Raw genomic sequence first — 19,900 nt, 5'->3', positions numbered from 1 at the left:
CCCAGAAGTTTGAGACCAGCCTACCAGTGAGACCTGGTCTCTACAATAAATACAAAAGAATTAGCCGGGCGTGGTGGTGAGCACCTCTAGTCCCAGCTACTCAGGAGGCTGAGGTGGGAGAATCACTTGAGCTGAGTTCGAGGCTAAGTGAGCTATAATTATGCCATTGCACTCCAGCCTGGGTGACAGAGTGAGACCCCGTCTCTAAAAAAAAAAAAGAGAAAAGAAAAAAGAAAGGAAAAAGAAAGAGAAGGAGAAAATATAGAAAAATTACTTAGCACAGAAATAAACAGTAGTTCCATGGAAGACCCTCTACTCAATTTCTGACCTTCCTCTGGTGTGTGGGGAAAACACTCGCTGTTGGACTGGTTTGGGGGGGTCACTCTTCTGGGCCTCCTTGGCTTTCCCTATAAAGAGGGTCGAGAGGCTTTTGAGCCAAGAATAGATGTCAGCCTTGTGCCAACCAGGGCTCTCAGCTCTGCAGGACAAGGGGAAGAGGAGGCGGGGTGATGAGAAGGAAACAGGCTGACCAGCAGGCTAGAGAGATGGAGCCCACTCACTCGTGTCTCTTCTTGGCTACAGGGAGTGCCTGGAAACAACGGTTTGCCAGGACAGCCTGGGCTCACTGCGGAACTGGTGGGTACCAGCCAGGACTCCCTGTCCATGCCCCTTCCCTGCCCCTCCCAGGGCTGCTCAAGCTATGAAGCTGGCCCGGTAGCTGCAGTGGGGGTCCCTCTTCTCTCCCCCTTCTGAGGCTGGAAGGTGCATGGCATGTGCCAAGGCTCTACCTGATCCCATAAGTCTCCATGTCCCTTCCCCTCACCTGCTTGAGCCCACACATCTGTCTCTTGCAGGGATCCTTACCAATTGAACAGCACCTCCTTAAGGTAAGAGGGTACCCAGGAGAGAAGTGTGAGCTGGCGGGGGTGTCTCCTAAGGGGATTCTCTCAGTAAGTGCTCAGCTGTGTGGCACCTCGCAGAGAGAGCAGCAGTTTGCAGGGAATACGCGTTCCAAGCATCTGTCTATGAGGGCCTAGCTGATGCCTGGCTTGTAACAGGCCCCCAGGCAACATTTGCTGAATGAGTGCTTAAAGGAATCCTGTGAAGGTGCCCACATGGCAGATGCTGTCGGCAGAACCCAGCCCTGAAGCCTGCCCGCAGCAGCTGGCAATGAGACCCCATAGCACCCGGGTCACACCGCAGCAGAGCCCAGCAGCTTCCAAAGCAAAGCAGAGGAGGGGAAAGTGCAGTGGTAGGGGGCTGTGAGATTGGGTGTGGCCTGGAAGAAAGCTTCAGCCGTTCTCTAGTCAATCCAGAAGGAATCCAGGGAGGAGATGGATTTGAGAAGCCCTTCTGGTAGTTCAAGAAAGGGGACTTCGGACCTGGTCAGAGGGTCGGCCTGTGCCAGGGCCTGTACACAGCCTTAATACCCTACCAGAGGGCTGGGGCCTGGTCCGGCTTCCCAAACTGAGCAGAAGTTCCGACTGGAATCAAGGGTTGCATAGCCCATCTTTGCTTAGTCACCTCTAGAAATGAGAGCACAGTAATTCCCCAGGTTGCCTTCAGGTTTTTGAAGGAGGCCCTTATGTTCCTGGACTTTCTCTCCTCTGACTCAGCATCCTCAGGAGTCCTTCCCATGTGTTGGCCTCCAGAGCCCCCGTCATCCTGGCCACCCTCTTCTGACACTGGCTAGTCAGTGCCCTGGACATCCTGTGACCCTGATGGGCCTTGGTCAGGGCAGAGCATGGGGACTCTCTATCCCTCCCCTGCTCTGAACGGCAGATTTCTCCAGAAGCAGCCAGAGGAGGTCCGGGTAATCTCTAGGGAATAGTTACATGTTGGATTACAGTGGGGTTGTGGCAACAAAACCCCAAGCTCTGCTCCCCTCTGCTTCTGTCAATGACTGGGCAGTGATCGTGTGACTCCAAATCCAGGATTTGACATTTCTCCTGTAACATTTCATCTGCTGGCATCTTCATCAGGTGCTCTTCAGAGGATCCCAAATAGAAACTGTGCATAGTGTGGAGAAGGGGTCAGATGGCACCCCGGGGCATGCTGACCCAGCCCCAGCACCACCTGCACCCACAGTCCAGGAAGCCTGGGGAGAGAGTGCTGACTGTGGCCTAGGACAGGCCCACGCCAATCCAGACTCCCACTTTCCTCAGACAAGTCACGCCGCCTGTCTTGAGTGCTGGCTTTCCCATCTCCACACTGCTTATAGATTCCCTGCCTCACTGCACCGTCACGATGGGATGTGATCATGTGCAGGGCTTATTATGTACAGTGCCCAGCGTCATGGGTGCTGAGTAAATGCCAGCCATGATCACTGGGCTTGGTGGTGAGCAGTGAAAGTGAGCAGGGGCTCCTGCCTGGGCGTCTGTGGACGCCACACTGGCCACAGACAGGCTCCAGGCTCCTGAGTCCTCAGAAACTACAGGCTGGTTTTCACTAGTGGGTTTGATTTTTCTGGGAAAAGGACCCACAGCTTCCATCAAACTCTCAGAGGGGTCTGTGACCTAAAGAAGGTTAAACCCCTTCCTGTGGGAAAGACAATTCTGGTGGCGCAATCTGAGCCAGGAGCCTGTGAGCAATCCGAGATCTGTCCCAGGGGCTCCTGGGAAGGGCCTGGCTCCTCCTGCAGCTGTTCCTTTGCTCCCTTGGGCAGAGAAGCTGGCATTCGGAGCCAGCCTTTCCAGCCTCGCTCCTCGTGGCTTGTCCTCGCAGTGGGTGCAGGTTGCAGGAACAGCCGGGACAGATGGTCCCTCTGCGGGCCCCTCGCCTCCGCCCACACGCCTGTCTGGAAAGTGGCTTTGGCTTAGCTCTACCAGAGCTTCTTCCTGGAGGAAACTCAAAGCCAATTGATGGGAGTGGGTCCCCTGAGGATGGAGCAAAGCTGCCGTAGGGATGTGGTTGGGGAGAGAGGGAGTGTGGGAAGAAGGAAGACTGCGGGGCAGGGAGCCCCGGCTCTGGGTTCTCAGGTGGGCTCCCCAGTTGGCCCATCCTGGCCTTCTCTGACCCAGACCCCACTCCTCTCCCCACTCCCTGATCAGAGTATCTGCGGGGACTGTGTCCAGGGGCAGAGGGCCCACCCAGCATACCTCGTGGAGAAGGGAGAGAAGGGAGACCAGGGCATCCCTGGTGTGCCAGGCCTCGACAACTGCGCCCAGGTAGGGACTGGGCTTGAGGCCGCCCCGTGTGGGAGGGCTCCCTGGCTGCCTCATCAGACAGAGTGCCTCTCATTGTCCCTTGCAGTGCTTTTTGTCGCTGGAGCGCCCAAGAGCCGAGGAGGCCCGGGTGAGTGCCTCACCTTATCTCCCCTGACCATGCCCCATGCCCCACAGAAAGAGGCCCTGATTGCCCACTGTCACCATCTCCATCCTTTTCCAGGGCGACAACAATGAGGGAGATCCCGGATGCATTGGGAGCCCAGGCCTGCCTGGTCCTCCAGGATTGCCAGGCCAGAGAGGAGAAGAGGTAAGACTAGGGATGAGGCTTCATCCTTAAAGGGGCTGGGGCCTGTCTGCCTTTGAGACCTTCTGGGGGCCTCTGAGGCCTCACGTGACTGATGCCCTTTACCACTCTGGGCTCATCTGCTCTCCTGGCACATGGCTCCTCTGGGATACACAGGACCCAGGGTAGGACACATTCTTCCTTCCCAGTGCCCAGCTGTGTCCTCTGCCTGCAACACTCTTCGGGGCTCATTCCTGCACTCCTTCAGCTCTGCTCAAGTGTCTCCTTCTCAGACTTCCCCTGACCACCCTCTTTAAAATTGAACACCACACCAACCCCAGAGCCTCCAGTCCCCTTGGCCTGCATCATACTAATCACCCTCCAGCATCCTGCCTATTTACTTCATTCAGGAACATTCCACAGGTGTCAACTCAACACCACTATGTGCCAGCTCCTATTCTATTTGTTAGTGTCCATGTCTCCCCTAGAATGTAACTGCTTTGAGGCAAGGGTTTTTATTTATTTTGTTTATGCTGTGATCCTAGCCCCTGGACTAATGCCTGGTACATAATAGTTGCTCAATAAATGTTTGTAGGATGATTGAATGAGCCAAATGAAAGATTGTTCCGCTTGGACAACAGCTGCCCTCTGTTGACCTTGGCCCTGGCAAGCTGGGAGGAAAGCTGCTGGAACCCCGGGGGCTCTATGGGGCCTGGTCCTCTTCATCCATTTCCCTTGTCTTCCTTTGCAGGGTCCGCCTGGCATGAGGGGCTCCCCGGGTCCTCCAGGCCCTATTGTAAGTATCTGTGGTGCCCTGGCCTGCTTGAGAGGCTCTCAAAGGGGTCGTTACGCTCAGACACCATCCCGCGGCCTTGTCCCCAAAAGGCTGGGCAAGGCAGGAGGAGGGAACTTCCACTGCCCTCCCTGTCCCTCCACAGAGCATCTGCAGGAACTGTGCTCTCCTACTACCAAATGCCCTGGAACCACCCTGCTCTGCCCACTGCCTATGGTCCTGCTTAGGGGAGGTCCTCAGAGGCACATCTTTGCTTCCCTGTCCCCACCCCCTGCTGCACTTTCCACAGTGGCCCCAGGCTGCCCTCAGCAGGGGGCCTAGGCTTCAGGCTCCCAGCCTCCCAGCCAGGGAAGCACGCGGCATGCCGGCCAGACCTCTCCATGCCCCTGTGATGCCAGTCCCCACAAGGGCTCGGGGCTTAGATGGAGCTGTCCTCCATTGCTCTGTAGGGCCATCTCTAGGGTAAATCTACAAAAACCAGACCAGGGCATCTATTCTGGAGTCCTCTGTGATGTCGACATGGCAGGAAAATAGAAGTGACTAGGAAAGATTGAAAGAACTGAAAATGCTTTCTTTGGAGAAGAAAATGGCTGGTGGGAGCTGTCTTAGAGCCAGGGAGCCCCCACTCGGGGGACAGTTGGAGGTCGGGTGGCAGGCATGGTGGGCAAGGCTGAAAGAAACGGGCTTCTGCGGCAACCGGGTCTTCAGTTAGACTCCGGAAGACTCAGGAAGCACTCTGACTCTGGAGCCGTTCCGCATCTCTGTCAACGGAGGAGCCCTTCTTCCCGGAGCCAAGGGAGGAACAGTTGTCTTTTGAGCCAAGACTTTCAAGGAGTCTCTTTTCCAGTTGCCTTGAAAATACTCCCATGACCTCCTCTCCCCATGACCCCCAAGCCCCAGACTGTGCCCTCCAGGCTGTCCAGGGTTACTGTGCCTACGAGATGTGACCTGCCTGTTTCTCCCACCAGGGCCCCCCAGGTTTTCCTGGTGCTGTTGGCTCCCCCGGATTGCCTGTAAGAACCTAGCACTGCTCGACCTCCCCTCCCCTCATCAGCCAGGTCTCTGTGGCTTTTGCTTGTCTCCCTCCTGTCGTGCCTTCACCTCCGTCCTCCGTGTTTGTTGTCCCCCTTCAGGCACGGTAGCTAACGACACAGGTTCTCTGAGGTCACAGCAGCTTGGACATCCTCCCAGTCTCTGACTCCTTTTCATTTTCTCCTCTCCCTCCTCTCCTGCGTTCTTTCTCTCCTCTTCTCTCTCTTACCACGTTCTGTCTTCCTTCTCCATTTCTCCCACCATCCTGCAGCACTCCCGCAAGTCCTCCTGAGCTTGTGAACCTCCCTCTTAAGCTGGTGCCTCTAGGGGGCTCCTCCATTCCTGCCTTCTCACTCTGCCTCCTGCTTCTCACCACCTTCGGTGTTGCCTGAAGATTTGCTGAAAGTAGTTCTTGGGACCCTGCCAGGCACCTGGCTCAGAGCCCAGCAGAGATGCCAAAGCTTTAGGGCTTCACATTGCAGGCTGGCACAGGTTTGCTGCCCTGCTGCTTGGCAGGGCTGTCCAGAGGCACCCAGGGATTTAAAGGCAGCCCTTCCTGCACCTTTTCCATCGTCCTAGAGGAAACTCTCAGCTGCCTCCTCTTCCCTTCCTCTTCCTTGGCTCCAGTCCCAGTCTGCTCCAAGGTGGGGCATGTGATACCAGCCAGTTGGGTTTCTGGGTGTCGTGCGGCCCTGCCCCTCTGTGCCCGGCACCTTGGCCGGCTCCTTCTGCCAGGTGTCGTTAATTGCTCTGCCTTCGTCATCGTCACAGGTGTGTTTACATCACCCCCAGCCTCACTGTTGCTCCCTCCTGGGTCACGGAAACTAACCTCCTGTTTGTCAGGTTGCGTGTTCCTGGGGCCTGGCTCCTCTCCTCCCAGGCCTGGTGATGGAGGCTCAGGGAGCAGGGCCCCTCCTCGTCACAGTTCCATCTGTCCCCACCTCCTCATCTGTGGCCGGGCCTTGTCTGTTTCTGCTTGCTTGGGTGAAGGGGCCATCTGTCCGTCTAGCCATCTGTCTTGTGTCGTGGAAAGGTTTGGGCGCCGTCTCTTGAGGGGATGAGGGAGAAGGGGGCACAAAAGATGCCTGTAATGGCGCGGCACCCGCAAAGGCCGGGGTAAGGATTTAGGGGTGGGGGCTGTAGCTCTCGTGGAAAGTGACATGCCCTCTCACCCTACAAAGTGACAGGGACTGCTCTGGAGGCAGCCTTCCTGTGTCTCTCCCCTGCCTCCCTCCAAGAAAGTGATCTTTGGCTTGGGGTGGGGGACTTGGACAGGTAAGTGTTGGGTGTCTGATGATGTGATACACTTTGGTGGCAGCATCCATCCGGGGTACCTCTCCTGATGGTTGCCCCTCAGAATGAGCACACATCTGATCTGTCAGCTTCCTAAAGGTGTACCCCAGTCAGTTACCATGGCAGGGCATACCAGTGACGGGCACCTGAGAGGTACCCTCCCAGAGTCACCCCCACTGGAGGGCATATCTCTACAGTTACCTGTCTTGCAGAGTATCCTCCTGAAAGGCACTCATATGTGGGGGTTCACACCTCTACCACTCATCCTGCTGGAGCACACCCTTACGGGTCACCTTGCTAGGGACACTAGAGAGCCACTTTGGCCTCCACATTTGCCTGGAGTGGGAACAGAAGGCAGTGGGGCAGGGGGAAGGAGTCAGGGGCTGGGTGGGGACAGCCCGCTCCTGCAGTTTCTTATGATTTTTCTCTCCAAGGGCCTTCAAGGAGAGCGAGGCCTCACAGGCCTGACTGGAGACAAGGGGGAGCCGGTAAGAGGAAGCTGGCAGGGGCTGGAAAGGGAGGAAGAGCTGGGGAGGCAGAGCTTGGGCTCCGAGGGGTGGCTGCCAAGTGGAAGCTGGGAGGTGGACTCCTTATGACTCTCTGCCCTTCTGCCAGGATTCCCTCAGTGTGAGGTTTCCACACTCCCCCAGGAGCAAAGGAGGCCGATCTCCATGCGCCCTGACTCCCTGCCAGAAGCATGCATAGCCCCTGTCCTCCAGCAGCGTCCCTGAGGGCTCCCCTCCTGCCCTCCGCCTTCGTCACTCAGCATCCCTGCCCACCCCCTCTTCCCTGGTCCTCACGCCTGCTCTGGGATCCCTGTTCCGGCTCAGCTGTCAGGGTCTGGGCCAGGCTGGGGTTCGCACCCCCAGCCCAGGTCTGTGGTGGAGGTCACGACCAAGGGGACCTGGGGCTTGGGGAGATGGCCCAGTGTGCAGTGCTGGGGCAGGCTGGCACCTGCTAGATGGCAGCCTCAGAGGTTTTAGCTTTGGCTACCCTCTTACCCAGCGAGGGGAGAACAGAAATGTTGGGGGGCTATCCATCATGTCTGCCTTTCTTCGTAGGGTCCTCCAGGGCAACCAGGTTACCCAGGTGCCATGGGCCCCCCAGGACTGCCTGTGAGTAAGGGGACTCTTGCTGGGGAGTGGGTGCTGGGTACCGGAGGCTTGGGCTGGTGGTCAGGACAGAGCCAGGCTGGGCAACCCTCGGCGGGCTCCCCATTCACGGGCATTTCAGCCTCTTCCTTTGCCTAAAGTCCATGCAGCCTCCTCTCCCCATTGTAGCCCCCTTGCAGCGTGGCTTGGTCCCACCACTCTGCTCAGGCCTGACTCTCAGAACACTCTGCCAGGCCCAGACACGGCAAGAACTGAGATCTACCTCCTGGGGGTGGGGGGTTTGGGAGATTGGAGAGACAGCTTAGAGGTGCCACCCCCACAGAAGCTGCTGGGTGGGTGTATCCTCCTTTTCCAATGGGGGCTTGGGGGGCACGGTGGCTGGTGGGAGGCACGGCAGCTTTGGAGACCCCAGCAGTCCTCCCAGTGCCATCCCCCCAGAACCGGTCTGGGTGCCAGCTACAGTCTCCACTCCTCGCATTAGCGCCGTGACGGGCTAATTCTGCGGGGCTAATTCCACTGTCTCTTTGCCACTTGTCAGGGCATCAAGGGGGAACGTGGCTACACCGGGTCAGCGGGAGAGAAAGGAGAGCCGGTGAGTCCCAGCAGCGCGGGGGCGGGTGCAGGGCTGCACGTGGAGCCGCACAGCCTCTGGCTAGAGACTTGGCAGCAGCCTGTGAAGGGGAGGACTGTGACCCCTGCTGCCCCCCCGCCCCCGAGCCTGCAGCACAGGCTGGGCCCTGCGGAGGTGGAGGCTGTGAGGAGAATCCTCGCAGGGCTGCCAAGGGGAGGGGGCCAGGAGGCAGCTGCAGAAGCATTCCTCTGCCTCACGCAAAGGAGGACCTGGGACTGTAGACCCCCAGTGGTCCCCAGGCCCCCCAGGACCACCCTCCAGAGCCAAGGCCTGCCAGGCCCCATGTTGAGCACGGGAGTTGGGCTGTGACCAGATGAGGACACTGGGGCCCCCAGAGTGACAAAGCTGAGACTCACCCAGGGTCCCGAAGCTAGTGAGTGAGTCAGTGGTGGAACCTGGACTTGAACCCACATCTATCTGGTGACAAACCTCACAAACCTCAGATCTAGGATCAGTCAAACTGGGACTGCAGCCTTACAGAGTCACCAATTTCAGTGAGGCCCCAGTAGAATTCGCAAACCCCATCAGGCATTTACTCAGTAACAGATATTTCTCAGGGGCCTGCGGGGTGCCGGGCTCACCTCTGAGGATGTCTCCGTGAACACAGCAGGCAGTTGCCCTCTTGCCCTGCCATGGGGGAGGCAGCTGCCAGATGAATAAACAAGTGCCTAGGAACGATGAGGGCTGGGACTCCTGGAGGAAGTGGGACGGGGGAAGGGGCTGGAGAGGTGTTTGGGCACCATCGAAGCGGAGGGGCAGGAAGGCCTCTCTGAGCAGGTGGCATTTGAGCTTAGAGCTGACTAGCAGGAGGGAGGGATCCCTGTGGCTGTCTGTACTGGGGAATTCCAGAGGGAGAGGCTGGGCGGGGCACTGCAGGAACAGCTTCCAGCCATCAAATGATTTGGCAAGAGTTCAGGAGACCTAGAACGGGGAGAAGGGGGCATTCTAGGTAGGAGGGAAAGCTGTGCCAAGGGTGCAAAGGCCTGGGGGTGGGAGGGTATAGAGTGTGTCAGAGAACAGCAGTCTGACTGAGCAAGGCGGAAGATGAGAAGGAGAGAGGGAGGAGAAGTGGGAAAGGGTGGCTGGTGCCAGATCACAGGCTGCCGCAAAGACCAACGTTGTTGGGAAGTGTGCGCCCCACTCAGATGCAGAGGGAGCCGCACAAGGTGTTTGAGCAAGAGAGTGACATAATCAGAGCTGTGTCGGAGGAGAAGAGGGCAGCCATTTGCTGGCTGACTTGGAGTGAACCAGGAGGTGGCAGGACAAGTTAGGAGGCTGGTTCAGCAGCTCAGGCAAGAGCAGGGAAGCCTGAGCAGACCAGGCAGAGGGGGCCTGCCAGCTCAGGGGCCTCCCAGCATGTGCCGCCTCTGTTCTAGGCAGTCCCCTGTCACATCCCCCTACCTCATCCTTCACCTCCCCAGGAGGAGTGACTGATTCTGTTCCTTTGTGTCCTTAGGGACCCCCAGGATCTGAAGGCCTCCCGGGCCCCCCAGGCCCAGCGGTGAGTGAAGGAGGGCATGGGGAGACATAGTCCTGATCTTGTCCTGGGATCTGAGGGCAGGAAGATTAGGTTTCGGCTGCATTGTTCTCTGTGGGTGACAGGGTCCCAGAGGAGAGCGAGGACCCCAAGGGAACTCGGGTGAGAAGGGCGACCAGGTGAGTGACGATTGGGACCCGGCTGCAGGGAGGCAGAGAAGGGGCTGGGTCCCTGATGATCACCAGCTCTAGTCTCCCCACCCTACCTGTCCTTGGGCTGTTACCTACCTCATGCCCAGAGCCTTACCTGCCAGCCATGGTGGGCCGAGGGGAGAGCAACGCCCGTGGGTTTGAGGGTGCCCCACCTGTCACTCTTTCCTCCTGGGCAGCCAGGCAGGAGAGAGGGGGTGGCACAGTACACTGTCCCTTGCTTCTCACCCTAGGGATTTCAAGGCCAGCCAGGCTTTCCGGGCCCACCGGTGAGTGAAGAAGACACAAAGCCGGCTCTGTCTGATGTGGTCTCATCGGGAGGGACAGGCCTGACCAGGCCAGGCTAGGGGAGGATGGTCCTGGGGAGAAGAGGGGAGAGGCAGGGGAGAACGGCCTGGGTGGCCAGGCCTGATTCCAGGAACCAGGACCTGAGAGCCCAGCCTCTTGGGTGGGCCCCAGCCCGGCAGGCCCGGCAGATGTCATGCTCCCGGGTGGTGCTTCTAGGAAGTCGAAATGAATTGTATTAACAACAGTGCATCACACACAGGAAGAAGAAAGAAGGGGAGCTCCCCCTCCAGCCCCACTTTCATTCCTGCCTGCCCCTTTGTTGATACAGGGTCCCCCTGGATTTCCAGGCAAAGTTGGAGCACCTGGCCCACCTGGCCCTCAAGCAGAGAAGGTGAGCAGGACCCCGGGCTGGCCAAAGTCACAGATCTGAGCCATGCAGCTCCCATGCCCTTGTCCCACCCCTAGCATCAGGCTTTCAGGAAATTCCAAGACTGACCCAGTTGCATCAAGGCTGGAAAAAGAGGCCTCCAGGATGGGCCCAGTGACTACTGGAGGCTGACACGGCCTGCAGCGGACCAGTGGGCTCCTCGGGATGTCTGCTTGGCCCAGGATGCCTGCGGCCTCTGTTCAGCCCAGGTCCTTGTCTGCTGGGATGGGGGGGAAGGCAGGGAGGTAGGTGGGGAGGAGGCAGTGGTCTGATGGAGGACTAGAATGCGACAGGCAGCCCAGGCCACCTTCGTCTCCTGGGCGGGAGGACGAGCAAGGAGCTGAGAGAAGGGGAAGCACGTCCTGAAGGAGGACACAAGCGTGGAAGGGGAATGGGCTCCTCCTGGGTAGCCATGCTCCAGTTGTCCCCAAGGGCCCAGAGAGGGCAGGGGTGGCCTGTGTCCTGCCTGGTGGCAAGGGTTGGGGGAGCAGCAGTTGGGGGAGCTCCTATGCTGGCTGCTCTTGACTTTGGCTTGATAAATGCTGGAGACATGGCTCTGCCTTGGTTTGGGGCTGACATCCCTGTCTCGGCCCAACCTCTGGGCTCCCTAGATGTGCTGAGTGGGTGGTATAAGAAGCCCCAAGATTGACTTCTGAGCTGGGGGTCGGGGGCATCTGGGTCCAGAGGGACAGGTAGGAGCCTACAGCCTTGTGGAGAGCCTCTTTCCCCTGAGAGCACACACATGAACGTCTCACTGTGCAGGTGAGGAAACTGATGCCCATAAGGCTTGGGGCAGCCCAGAGGCACACAGTGGTGTTAGCAGCAGAGCTGAGACTTCCTTCCCAGCTCCAGGAGGACCTGGGACCCTCACTACCTCCCCAGAGCCCACGCTGATCAGCCATGGTTGGGACAGTGGTGGTTGCTAGCTCTCTTCACTTGCCTTCCCTGCAGAGGACCTGAGTGGCAGCCCCTGCTCTCCTTAGGCTGGTCATTGCAGAGAATCCCAAACCTCTGGCCAGTGGTTCTTCATCCCAACTCCCAGTGGGGGCCAACATTGGTTGGGGCTGTGCTGACCCCTCCTGGTGGCTGGTGGCATTGCAATGCCCCCCCAAGTTCTTTTTCCCCTTTGCTGAGTCTCTCTAGTGGGATCCCTTCCCTTGACCACCCTACAGCCACTGATCCAGGGCAGCCACCCTCTCCACACTGGGAGAATGCAGCAGCCTCCCCTGCTATGCTGCTTGCCTCCCCCTGCCTTTTCTAGTAAACTCCAATCCATGCATCAGTTCTCATCACTCTTCTGCTTTGAACCTTCAATGGCTCCCCAGTGCCTGTAGCAGGGGTTTTTAGACTTTATTTTGTAGTCCCAGAGCCTTTTTATCACATAAAAGCAAATGTAAAAACCTCAATCTACAAAACAAATACAAGTGGAGTTCCCTGGCTGAGACAACGATGGGGGTCCTGGAGTCCCCCTCTTCAGTCCCCACTTCATGCCCCCAGCTTCAAGACTCCCCCAGGAGCCCCAGCGCTCTGAGAAGTACAGCTTAAAAACCACTGACTGTTCAGTAAAGTTTAGCACAGCGTTCAGGGCCCCCACTCATTAAGGTGACTCTTCCAGCCTCTTCTGCCTGCTGGCCCATCCCACAGGCTCCCCCAGACACCCTGGCCAGGCCAGGCATGTGACCACTTGCAAATCTTTATCCTTCTCTTAGGTTCCCTTTGGCATGTGCTTTTCTCTTCCACCTGCCCAATCCCAGAGTCTAGCATCTGGTGACACTTCTGTGACACTTTCCCTGATCCCCAGCCAGAGGGAACTGCTCCCCATTCTGGGCTCCCTCAGCTCCTTTCCACACAGAACACATGGACTGTTGTATTGCCCCTGGTTGTGTTGGGCCCGTAACCCTCACTGGATTGTGAGCTCCTGGAGGACAGGGGCACCCACTTTTTCATCTTGGGGAATCAGAGCCCACATGGCACTGGGTGCGCTGTTGAGGCCTTTGTGCAGCCCCGGCCCATGTCTATTGGGGTGGGGGGAAAGGCCGGGAGGTAGGTGGGGAGGAGGCAGAGGGTCTGATGGAGGAGTAGAATGCAACAGGCAGCATTCGCAGTGGATGGAAGCTGTGCTTTCAGTTCAGCACATGCTACTGAGCCCCTGCCATGCCAGCCCCTGGGTCAGCACTGGAGAAGATGCCCTGTCCCTTCCTCATGGGGCAGCAAGGAAAGGGGATGCTTTGCAGATGAAGACAGATCCTCCTGGGGAGGCAACGAGTGGCACATATGCAGTTAGACAGGGACAGATGGGGCCCAGAAGCCAGCTGTCCTGATTCCAGCAGTCACCAGGACCCTTGACCCAGGGCCTGGTCTCCACAGGGAGGGCAAAGCCCTGATGACTTTATTGGTGGGGGGGGATGGTTTCCAGGGCAGCGAAGGGATTCGAGGCCCATCAGGCATGCCTGGTTCCCCTGGGCCACCGGGACCTCCTGGGATTCAGGTGAGTGTGTGCCCTTTTAGCGTGGCAGGTGTGTGGGGTGTGTGCACATGTGTGTGGTGCACGTGTGTGGTGCACGTGTGTGGTGCACGTGTGTGTGTGCTGGGATGGGAGTCAGGGGAGGGGTGGAGAGAACTGAGGGGCTGGGCCAGGTCTCCCACCTCCTAGGGCTCCCGCACCAGCATGCAGAAATGCCTCTTTCCTGTTTCCAGGGCCCCGCCGGTCTGGATGGTCTGGATGGGAAGGACGGCAAGCCTGGCTTGAGGGTGAGATGATGGGCCGGGAGGGCAAGCATCCCTTCCCCTCCTTTTTGCCGAGGGAGCCAAAGTCAAGGTAACCTTGATGGAAAGAACCAACATATCCCTGTCTTTGTCAGGAGGCACCCATGCCCTCCCTTGGTCTGTCTTTCTCTGCACTCCAGCTCCCCGATGGCATCACAGCCCCTTGGCTTCCCAGTTCTCCTAGTGGCCTTAAGCAGGTTAGGCGAGCTAGGTCTCACCAAAGGCAGATGGTGAAGGCACTATGTATGCAGAAACTCAGACAGCCGAGGAAACCAGGCTGGGCTTCAGGAAGAATCAGGGTGTGGACATGGAAGGACTTGAGCAAGCCCTGGCTCCTTGGGTTTTGCTGGGGAATCTGAAAGGGCTGGGGCCATGGGACAGGGTAGAATATCAAAGTCAGCCGGGCGCGGTGGCTCAAGCCTGTAATCCCAGCACTTTGGGAGGCCGAGACGGGCGGATCACGAGGTCAGGAGATCGAGACCATCCTGGCTGACACGGTGAAACCCCGTCTCTACTAAACAATACGAAAACTTAGCCGGGCGAGGTGGCGGGCGCCTGTAGTCCCAGCTACTCGGGAGGCTGAGGCAGGAGAATGGCGTAAACCCGGGAGGTGGAGCTTGCAGTGAGCTGAGATCCGGCCACTGCACTCCAGCCTGGGCGACAGAGCGAGACTCCGTCTCAAAAAAAAAAAAAAAAATCAAAGTCAGCCCCCTTATATATCCCAAAGAAGGAAAGCTAAGGCCCGGAGAGGGGCTGGAAGTCACTGAGGATCCACAGCCAGTCAGAGGCTGAGCCAGGTTTGGATTCTTCCCTCCATCCTGGGATAGCTGAGGAGGGCTTGAGAGAGGGGAGGACAGTGGTATGAGTTGGATACAAGCTGAGCAAAACTCTTGTCTCAATCCTCCTCGTCTCTTTTCCTAGGGGGACCCTGGTCCTGCTGGCCCCCCTGGACTCATGGGACCACCGGTAAGTTGAGCTGGAGGAAGGAGTTGGAAGCTGCGAAGTTGCAGCTTCTGTCTGGGTGGCTGCAACAGCTCAAATCCAGATCTTCCATGGACCGTGTTATGACTTTGGATTGGTTTGAATGGTTTGAACTGAGAAAGGAGGAGTGGGAAGAGGCCCCAGCTGACATGAGGGACAGGAGAACTCCCTGCCTTTTCTTTCAGGGCTTCAAGGGGAAAACAGGACATCCTGGCCTCCCAGGACCTAAGGTAAGGGCTGGTGACCTCTGCCAAGCAGGTTGTGTCTGCTTTCCTGAAGGCCTGCCCCCAGGCGGACATGGCAGCCTATCCTGGGCAGAGAGGCCATCCCAGTATCAGAGCCTCCTGGGGCCACTGGTGCCTGGCAGCAGACTGGGTCAGGGTTTCTCTGTCTACCAGCTGGAGGGCATCAGAGGGCCTCTGGCCAAAGCTGGGGCAGGTGGCAGGGCCCCTCTAATGTGAGGTTGACTTGGGGTAGGGATGTCAAGTGAAGGTCTGGTGAGCTCCAGCTGTTCCTCTCTCTTCTAGGGTGACTGTGGCAAACCAGGTCCCCCTGGCAGCACTGGCCGGCCTGGCGCAGAGGTGAGGACCAGGGATCCACACGGCTGCCTTCAGTTTGCCTTTGGACTCTGAGGAGTCTGGGATGTAGCTGCTGCTTCCTGCTCACTGGCAAATTGGCTGCTTTCCGTCCTCAGCCTTCTGGGAGGGGTGTCACCCAACACTGCATGTCTTGAACTTTCTCTCTCCTCTTAAGGATTGTAACTGGTTCTGCTCCCTGGAGGTTGCTGGGTCGCCAACCTAAAAAGGCAGGGCCTGGCCTGCTCAGGCTGAGGGTCCGCCTTCTCTACCTAACTCTCTGGGAGACTTGGGTCTGGAGGCTGGGAATTGGCCCGGCTCCTTTGGCCATTGGCGTTACCACCTATTCTGCCTAGCCCCCTCCCACCCGACAGCCACATGGTGCAAGCCAGTCAGTTTCAGTGTCATTTTTTCCTTTTTCTGGCTCCTGCAGGGTGAACCTGGTGCCATGGGACCCCAGGGAAGACCTGGTCCCCCCGGCCACGTTGTGAGTTGAACCACTTTTGTCTCTGTCTCCATAAGAATTAGCATTTTGGCGGGGTGGGTGGTGGCGCGTAGGCTGTCATGACCTGAGAGAACTTGCCATAGGGGCTGCCCCAGCCATGGGAGCTAGACGGGGCATTGGGCCACTCTTTCTGTGGTTTCCAGGCTTTTTGTTATTTTCTTATTTTCTGGGCACATTCAAGTTCACTTATCAGATGAAGGTCATTCAGTCAACAAATAATCGTGGAGCCGCTGCGCCATGCCAGGCTCGGGGGATTTGCTGATGAGCTGGATTGGGGCTGGGGAGACAGAGTGACAGAAAGAGAGGAACCAGGGGTGACTTCTGCATTTGGCTTGGGCAACTGGGTAAAGAGGTGGTGTGTTTCCCAAGATGAGGTGACTTGGAGAGGACATTTATCAAGCAATAATGAATTTCCTGTCTACTTTACTCATCACTAACATAGACGACTGCCAGGCAGTGCCTTTGATCAGTGTGACGGCACTGAGCTGATGGGACTCCAGAGAAAAGCGAAGATACTGGCATTTTGTTGCAGCCCTGTTGTGGCTGGCTGCATAATAATTTCCAGGAGGCTCTTGGAAATGTTAAAAATAGTTCACGACCAAAAAAAAAAAAAAGAACTCTCAGGCCCCCATCACTATTTTTATGCATCTCAAGGGGTCCAGAGGCCCTGGATTGGGAACGCCATATTGAGCCTGGTTCCCCCTCACATTGCAGATGACAGGGGGAGGCACGCTCAGAAGCGTGGCCCCGTTGGAGACTCAGTGGGGCTGGGGCCAAGGGGGTGCAGGGTTCTGCCTCTCACTTCTGTCCGTCTGGCCCCGTCGTCTTGCAGTGTGGCAGTCTCCATGCTGGACACTTCCACCCCAGGAGACTGGAGATGAATAGAACACAGGCCATGGCCTCTGGAACGTGCCACCTGGGCGTGTGAAGGGAAGCGCTCTGAGAGAGACCCAAGTGCCCGGGGGGTTCAGAGAAGTTGTCACTCTGACCAGGGAGGTGACCTTTTGCACTGCAGAGGCATGGATGTAGGCATCAGAGCTAGAGGAGGGCATTTTAGACGCCGCCCTAGTGCAGACCTAGTGCAGCAGCCGGGTCTGTCTGGGTATTGGAGTCCTGTGCACCCCAGTGTTGGCCAGCGAGTGTTGGCTCCTTGTCACTGTGGATGGCGGGGTCAGTGCCAAGCCCCTGCCCCTCCCCCACTGCTACACAGACCCCCAGCTCCTGGTCTTCCCTTCTCCATAGACCAGCAGGAAGTGGGCTGCCTTTAGGGAAGCAGGGGTCTCAGTAGCCACCTAGGCCAGGGAGTAACTCCCCCAGGCCTTTCTCCTCTGCACTTGGCCTCTGGCCATGGCTTTCAGATCATTTCCCTCAGCACAGCCCCAGATGCTCCACTCAGCCTGCATTGGAGGGAGGGTCCTGTGTGCCCAGGACCCCCAGGCCTCAGCTCTGGGCGCAAATCTTGTCAGAAGCTCAAGTGCAAGACCAGAGCGAAGGAAGGTTTCCAGAGGAAATGGAGGCGCTGCAGTTTAGAGCTGGCTCCTGCTGTCAGGCCCTGTGCCTCCCAGGGGTCTTACTGTTAGAATCTGTTTCTATCCCACTGACTCATCTCTCTTTAGGGGCCACCAGGGCCTCCAGGCCAGCCAGGACCTGCTGGGATCTCTGCAGTGGTGAGTAGCACACTCCGCTCCTTCCTCCCTCCCAGGAGTTTTGCCCTGCTTGGCTGTGGCGCCATTCAGAGCAAGCTGTGGGGATGCAGAACACTTTGTCTCATCCCCTACTTCCCTGGCGTCAGCCCCTCCGGCCTCCAAAGATCTCGCCTTCCAGGATGTGGTAGCGGGCTTTGGAGAGGGCTGGAGGTCATCTCAGAGTCCTGTTGCAAGTTCAGGCAGTGCCACCTCTCCCTGTAGTCCCTGGCACAGGATGGGGTGTCTGTCTCTGTCTACATGGGGGTCCATTTTGCCTGCTTCCCTCCCCTCTCACTGTCCCCCTTCCTATTCTCAAGGGTCTAAAAGGAGACCGAGGAGCCACCGGAGAAAGGGGCCTTGCAGGCCTCCCAGGCCAGCCCGGCCCCCCTGGACACCCTGGCCCCCCGGTAAGATCCCACATCCCACAGCATAGCCCAGGGGGAAAGAGCAGTTGGCTTAAGGCCCGTTGAGCACAGCACAATATATCTGGGGTCTCCAAGGAAAGAGAGGCTGTCAGCATGGCAGGATGGCAGCGTGGTGCTCAGGCCTGAGGATCATGCTGAGTTTGGAAGAACAGGCCCTGCAAGGCAGTGCTGTGCCAGGCTGCACACGAGGTCACTGCCTGTGATGGTGCCACAGCATCAACCTTCTGCAGACCCCTCGGCTATGTGTCCCTGTTCTGCCCCTGCCCCTTCCCCGGGGGAGCTTGTCGGTAACCACAGAAAATCTTGCTAAATGTCAGGAAGCAGAAATGCAGTGCTGTTACTGTAACTTCCCGAGGTCCTCGGAAACCAGGACTTGGTCTCAGCTCACGTTTAACACTAAGAGCGCTGATATATCGGTCATCGATGTGTGCCGAATGGTGGACTAAGTGCTTGCTGTGCATTTTGTCTTAATCTGTGCTGCAGCCCCGTTTAGTGGATCTGATTGTCCCTGTTTTACAGATGAGGAAATGGGGGCTCTGCAAGGTTTCCTTAGAGGCAGGTTGCTCGGAGTCACATAGCTAGTGAGTGGAAGAGCTCTGACTTGACCCCAGCCTGCCTGACTCCAGAACTTGGTCCTTAGCCACTCTGAAAATCTACCTCTCTTAAAAGTTCCAGACAGGTGAACCCCATCAGGTGCAACTGATTGCCAGGGTCAGGGATGAAAAGTCTCCTGGGAGAGCAGAGGCAGGGACCGAGGTCTCCTGGGACCCATCAGGATGCGTTCCGTCAATGCAGACTTTTTCTGGGGGGCAGCAGCAGTGACCGTGGGGCTGGTGGCCTGGGCTGGGGTGTCTGACTCTAGTTAGCCCATCTGCCAGGAGGGCCCAGTCTCACCACACCTATTCGCCCTGATTCGTGCCAAGGACCCTGCCTCCCTTTTTGCAGGCTCAGGAGCCTCCATGGCCCCTGGATGAATCTCCCACTTACCTAGCAATCAGAGTCCTCTTCTCCAGCAGCCATCAGAAGGGGGCTGGCCAAAGGAGGCAGCCTTGCTGGTCTCGGGGAGGGGGCCGGCTCAGGCTGCTCATGTGTTCATTCAGCAAACGTTTAACATAGACTCAGAGCCAGGGAGTGTGTAAGGTGCCAGGATCCAAGCACACAGCAAGGCAGGCACGGTCTGTTCTTCCCTTGTAAAGCTCTTGTAGATGGGGGCTGGGAGCTGTTGGGGCTCTGGGATCAGGCTGGAGTAGGGGGTGGGGGTCTGAGTTTCCATGGCCCAGAGTGTCAGAGGGTGAGGGCTGGAGGATCGTGGCCTCTGGGTGGAACAGGGGGCTGGGCATGCCCTGTGTACACAGCGAGGCATCTGACACCAAACTGGGATGGAGCTCATCACGTCTCCATTGCTCTCTACTCCCCAGGGTGAACCTGGTACAGATGGTGCAGCTGGCAAAGAGGTACGGTTGTACTGGTCTTCTCTGTTTCCTTGGGGATGCTTCTCCCTCCTCACCTTGCCCTGACTCCTCTTCATTTATTCAGTAAACATTCCCTCTATGTACGGACTATCTCTGGACAGATATACAGGAAATTGTTAACCCTTGTTGTCCTGGGGAGAGGAATTAGAGACTTGAGGCCAAGGATGGGAGTGAGATTTGTTTTACCATTTTTTAAAACTCTGTACCTGGTCAAAAAGAAAACAACAACAACAACAACAACAACAATAATAATGATAATAATAAATTCCAAACAAACATCTCCTGGGCACCACGTCTTTCCAGGCCCCCCAGTATGCCACAGACTGGCCCTCTCATTCTGACTTCTTCTCGACTCTCTTCATCTGTGATGGGGGCCCAACCAACACGCTTCAACAAGGCCATGCTCCAGAAGACATCACTCTCCCTTCCAGCTGTCAGCCCCTCTGCGGGCAGGGAGGCTGCAGTCCTTGCTCACACAGAGCCTGGTTGGACACACTTGGGGGCCTTGGGCTGTGGAAAGGGCCTCTTCACCGCTCCTCCCTCCCCAGGGAGCCTCAGAGATGCTGCCCGGACTTCAGCTCTGACTTTTGCTTTCCTCTAGGGACCCCCTGGAAAGCAGGGACTCTATGGACCTCCTGGTCCCAAGGTGAGTGGGCACTGGCTGGGTTTGAGAGGAGAAGCTCATGAGTGGATGTAGCCCAGCTCCAAGTTATGACTTTAGCCACAGAGAGGAGACACAGGAAGGCCACTGGGCAAGGTAAAAAATTGCAGAACTTGGA

At 57.5% G+C, this 19,900-nt stretch overlaps 1 protein-coding gene across 7 annotated transcripts in view; it reads left to right on the top strand.

Annotated features, from left to right (window-relative positions):
• COL16A1 (collagen type XVI alpha 1 chain) overlaps positions 1 to 19,900 on the top strand; it is a 52,250-nt gene that overhangs the window by 28,549 nt on the left and 3,801 nt on the right. For 4 of the 7 annotated variants that reach the window (XM_009203592.4, XM_017959137.3, XM_009203600.4 and 1 more), the window contains 24 exons: positions 583 to 636; positions 855 to 887; positions 3,051 to 3,167; positions 3,253 to 3,294; positions 3,388 to 3,474; positions 4,202 to 4,246; positions 5,212 to 5,256; positions 7,003 to 7,056; positions 7,630 to 7,683; positions 8,219 to 8,272; positions 9,768 to 9,812; positions 9,914 to 9,967; positions 10,231 to 10,266; positions 10,614 to 10,676; positions 13,129 to 13,200; positions 13,410 to 13,463; positions 14,400 to 14,444; positions 14,645 to 14,689; positions 14,987 to 15,040; positions 15,468 to 15,521; positions 17,156 to 17,206; positions 17,542 to 17,631; positions 19,068 to 19,103; positions 19,723 to 19,767. In XM_009203592.4, the coding sequence (XP_009201856.2) occupies positions 583 to 636; positions 855 to 887; positions 3,051 to 3,167; positions 3,253 to 3,294; positions 3,388 to 3,474; positions 4,202 to 4,246; positions 5,212 to 5,256; positions 7,003 to 7,056; positions 7,630 to 7,683; positions 8,219 to 8,272; positions 9,768 to 9,812; positions 9,914 to 9,967; positions 10,231 to 10,266; positions 10,614 to 10,676; positions 13,129 to 13,200; positions 13,410 to 13,463; positions 14,400 to 14,444; positions 14,645 to 14,689; positions 14,987 to 15,040; positions 15,468 to 15,521; positions 17,156 to 17,206; positions 17,542 to 17,631; positions 19,068 to 19,103; positions 19,723 to 19,767 (1,329 nt within the window). The other 3 variants (XM_009203604.4, XM_009203596.4, XM_009203611.4) reach the window with 2 other exon arrangements.

Source organism: Papio anubis, chromosome 1, assembly GCF_008728515.1.
Source record: "Papio anubis isolate 15944 chromosome 1, Panubis1.0, whole genome shotgun sequence".
NCBI classification, from domain to species: Eukaryota; Metazoa; Chordata; class Mammalia; order Primates; family Cercopithecidae; genus Papio; species Papio anubis.
This window is presented reverse-complemented; position numbering and strand designations above follow the sequence as displayed.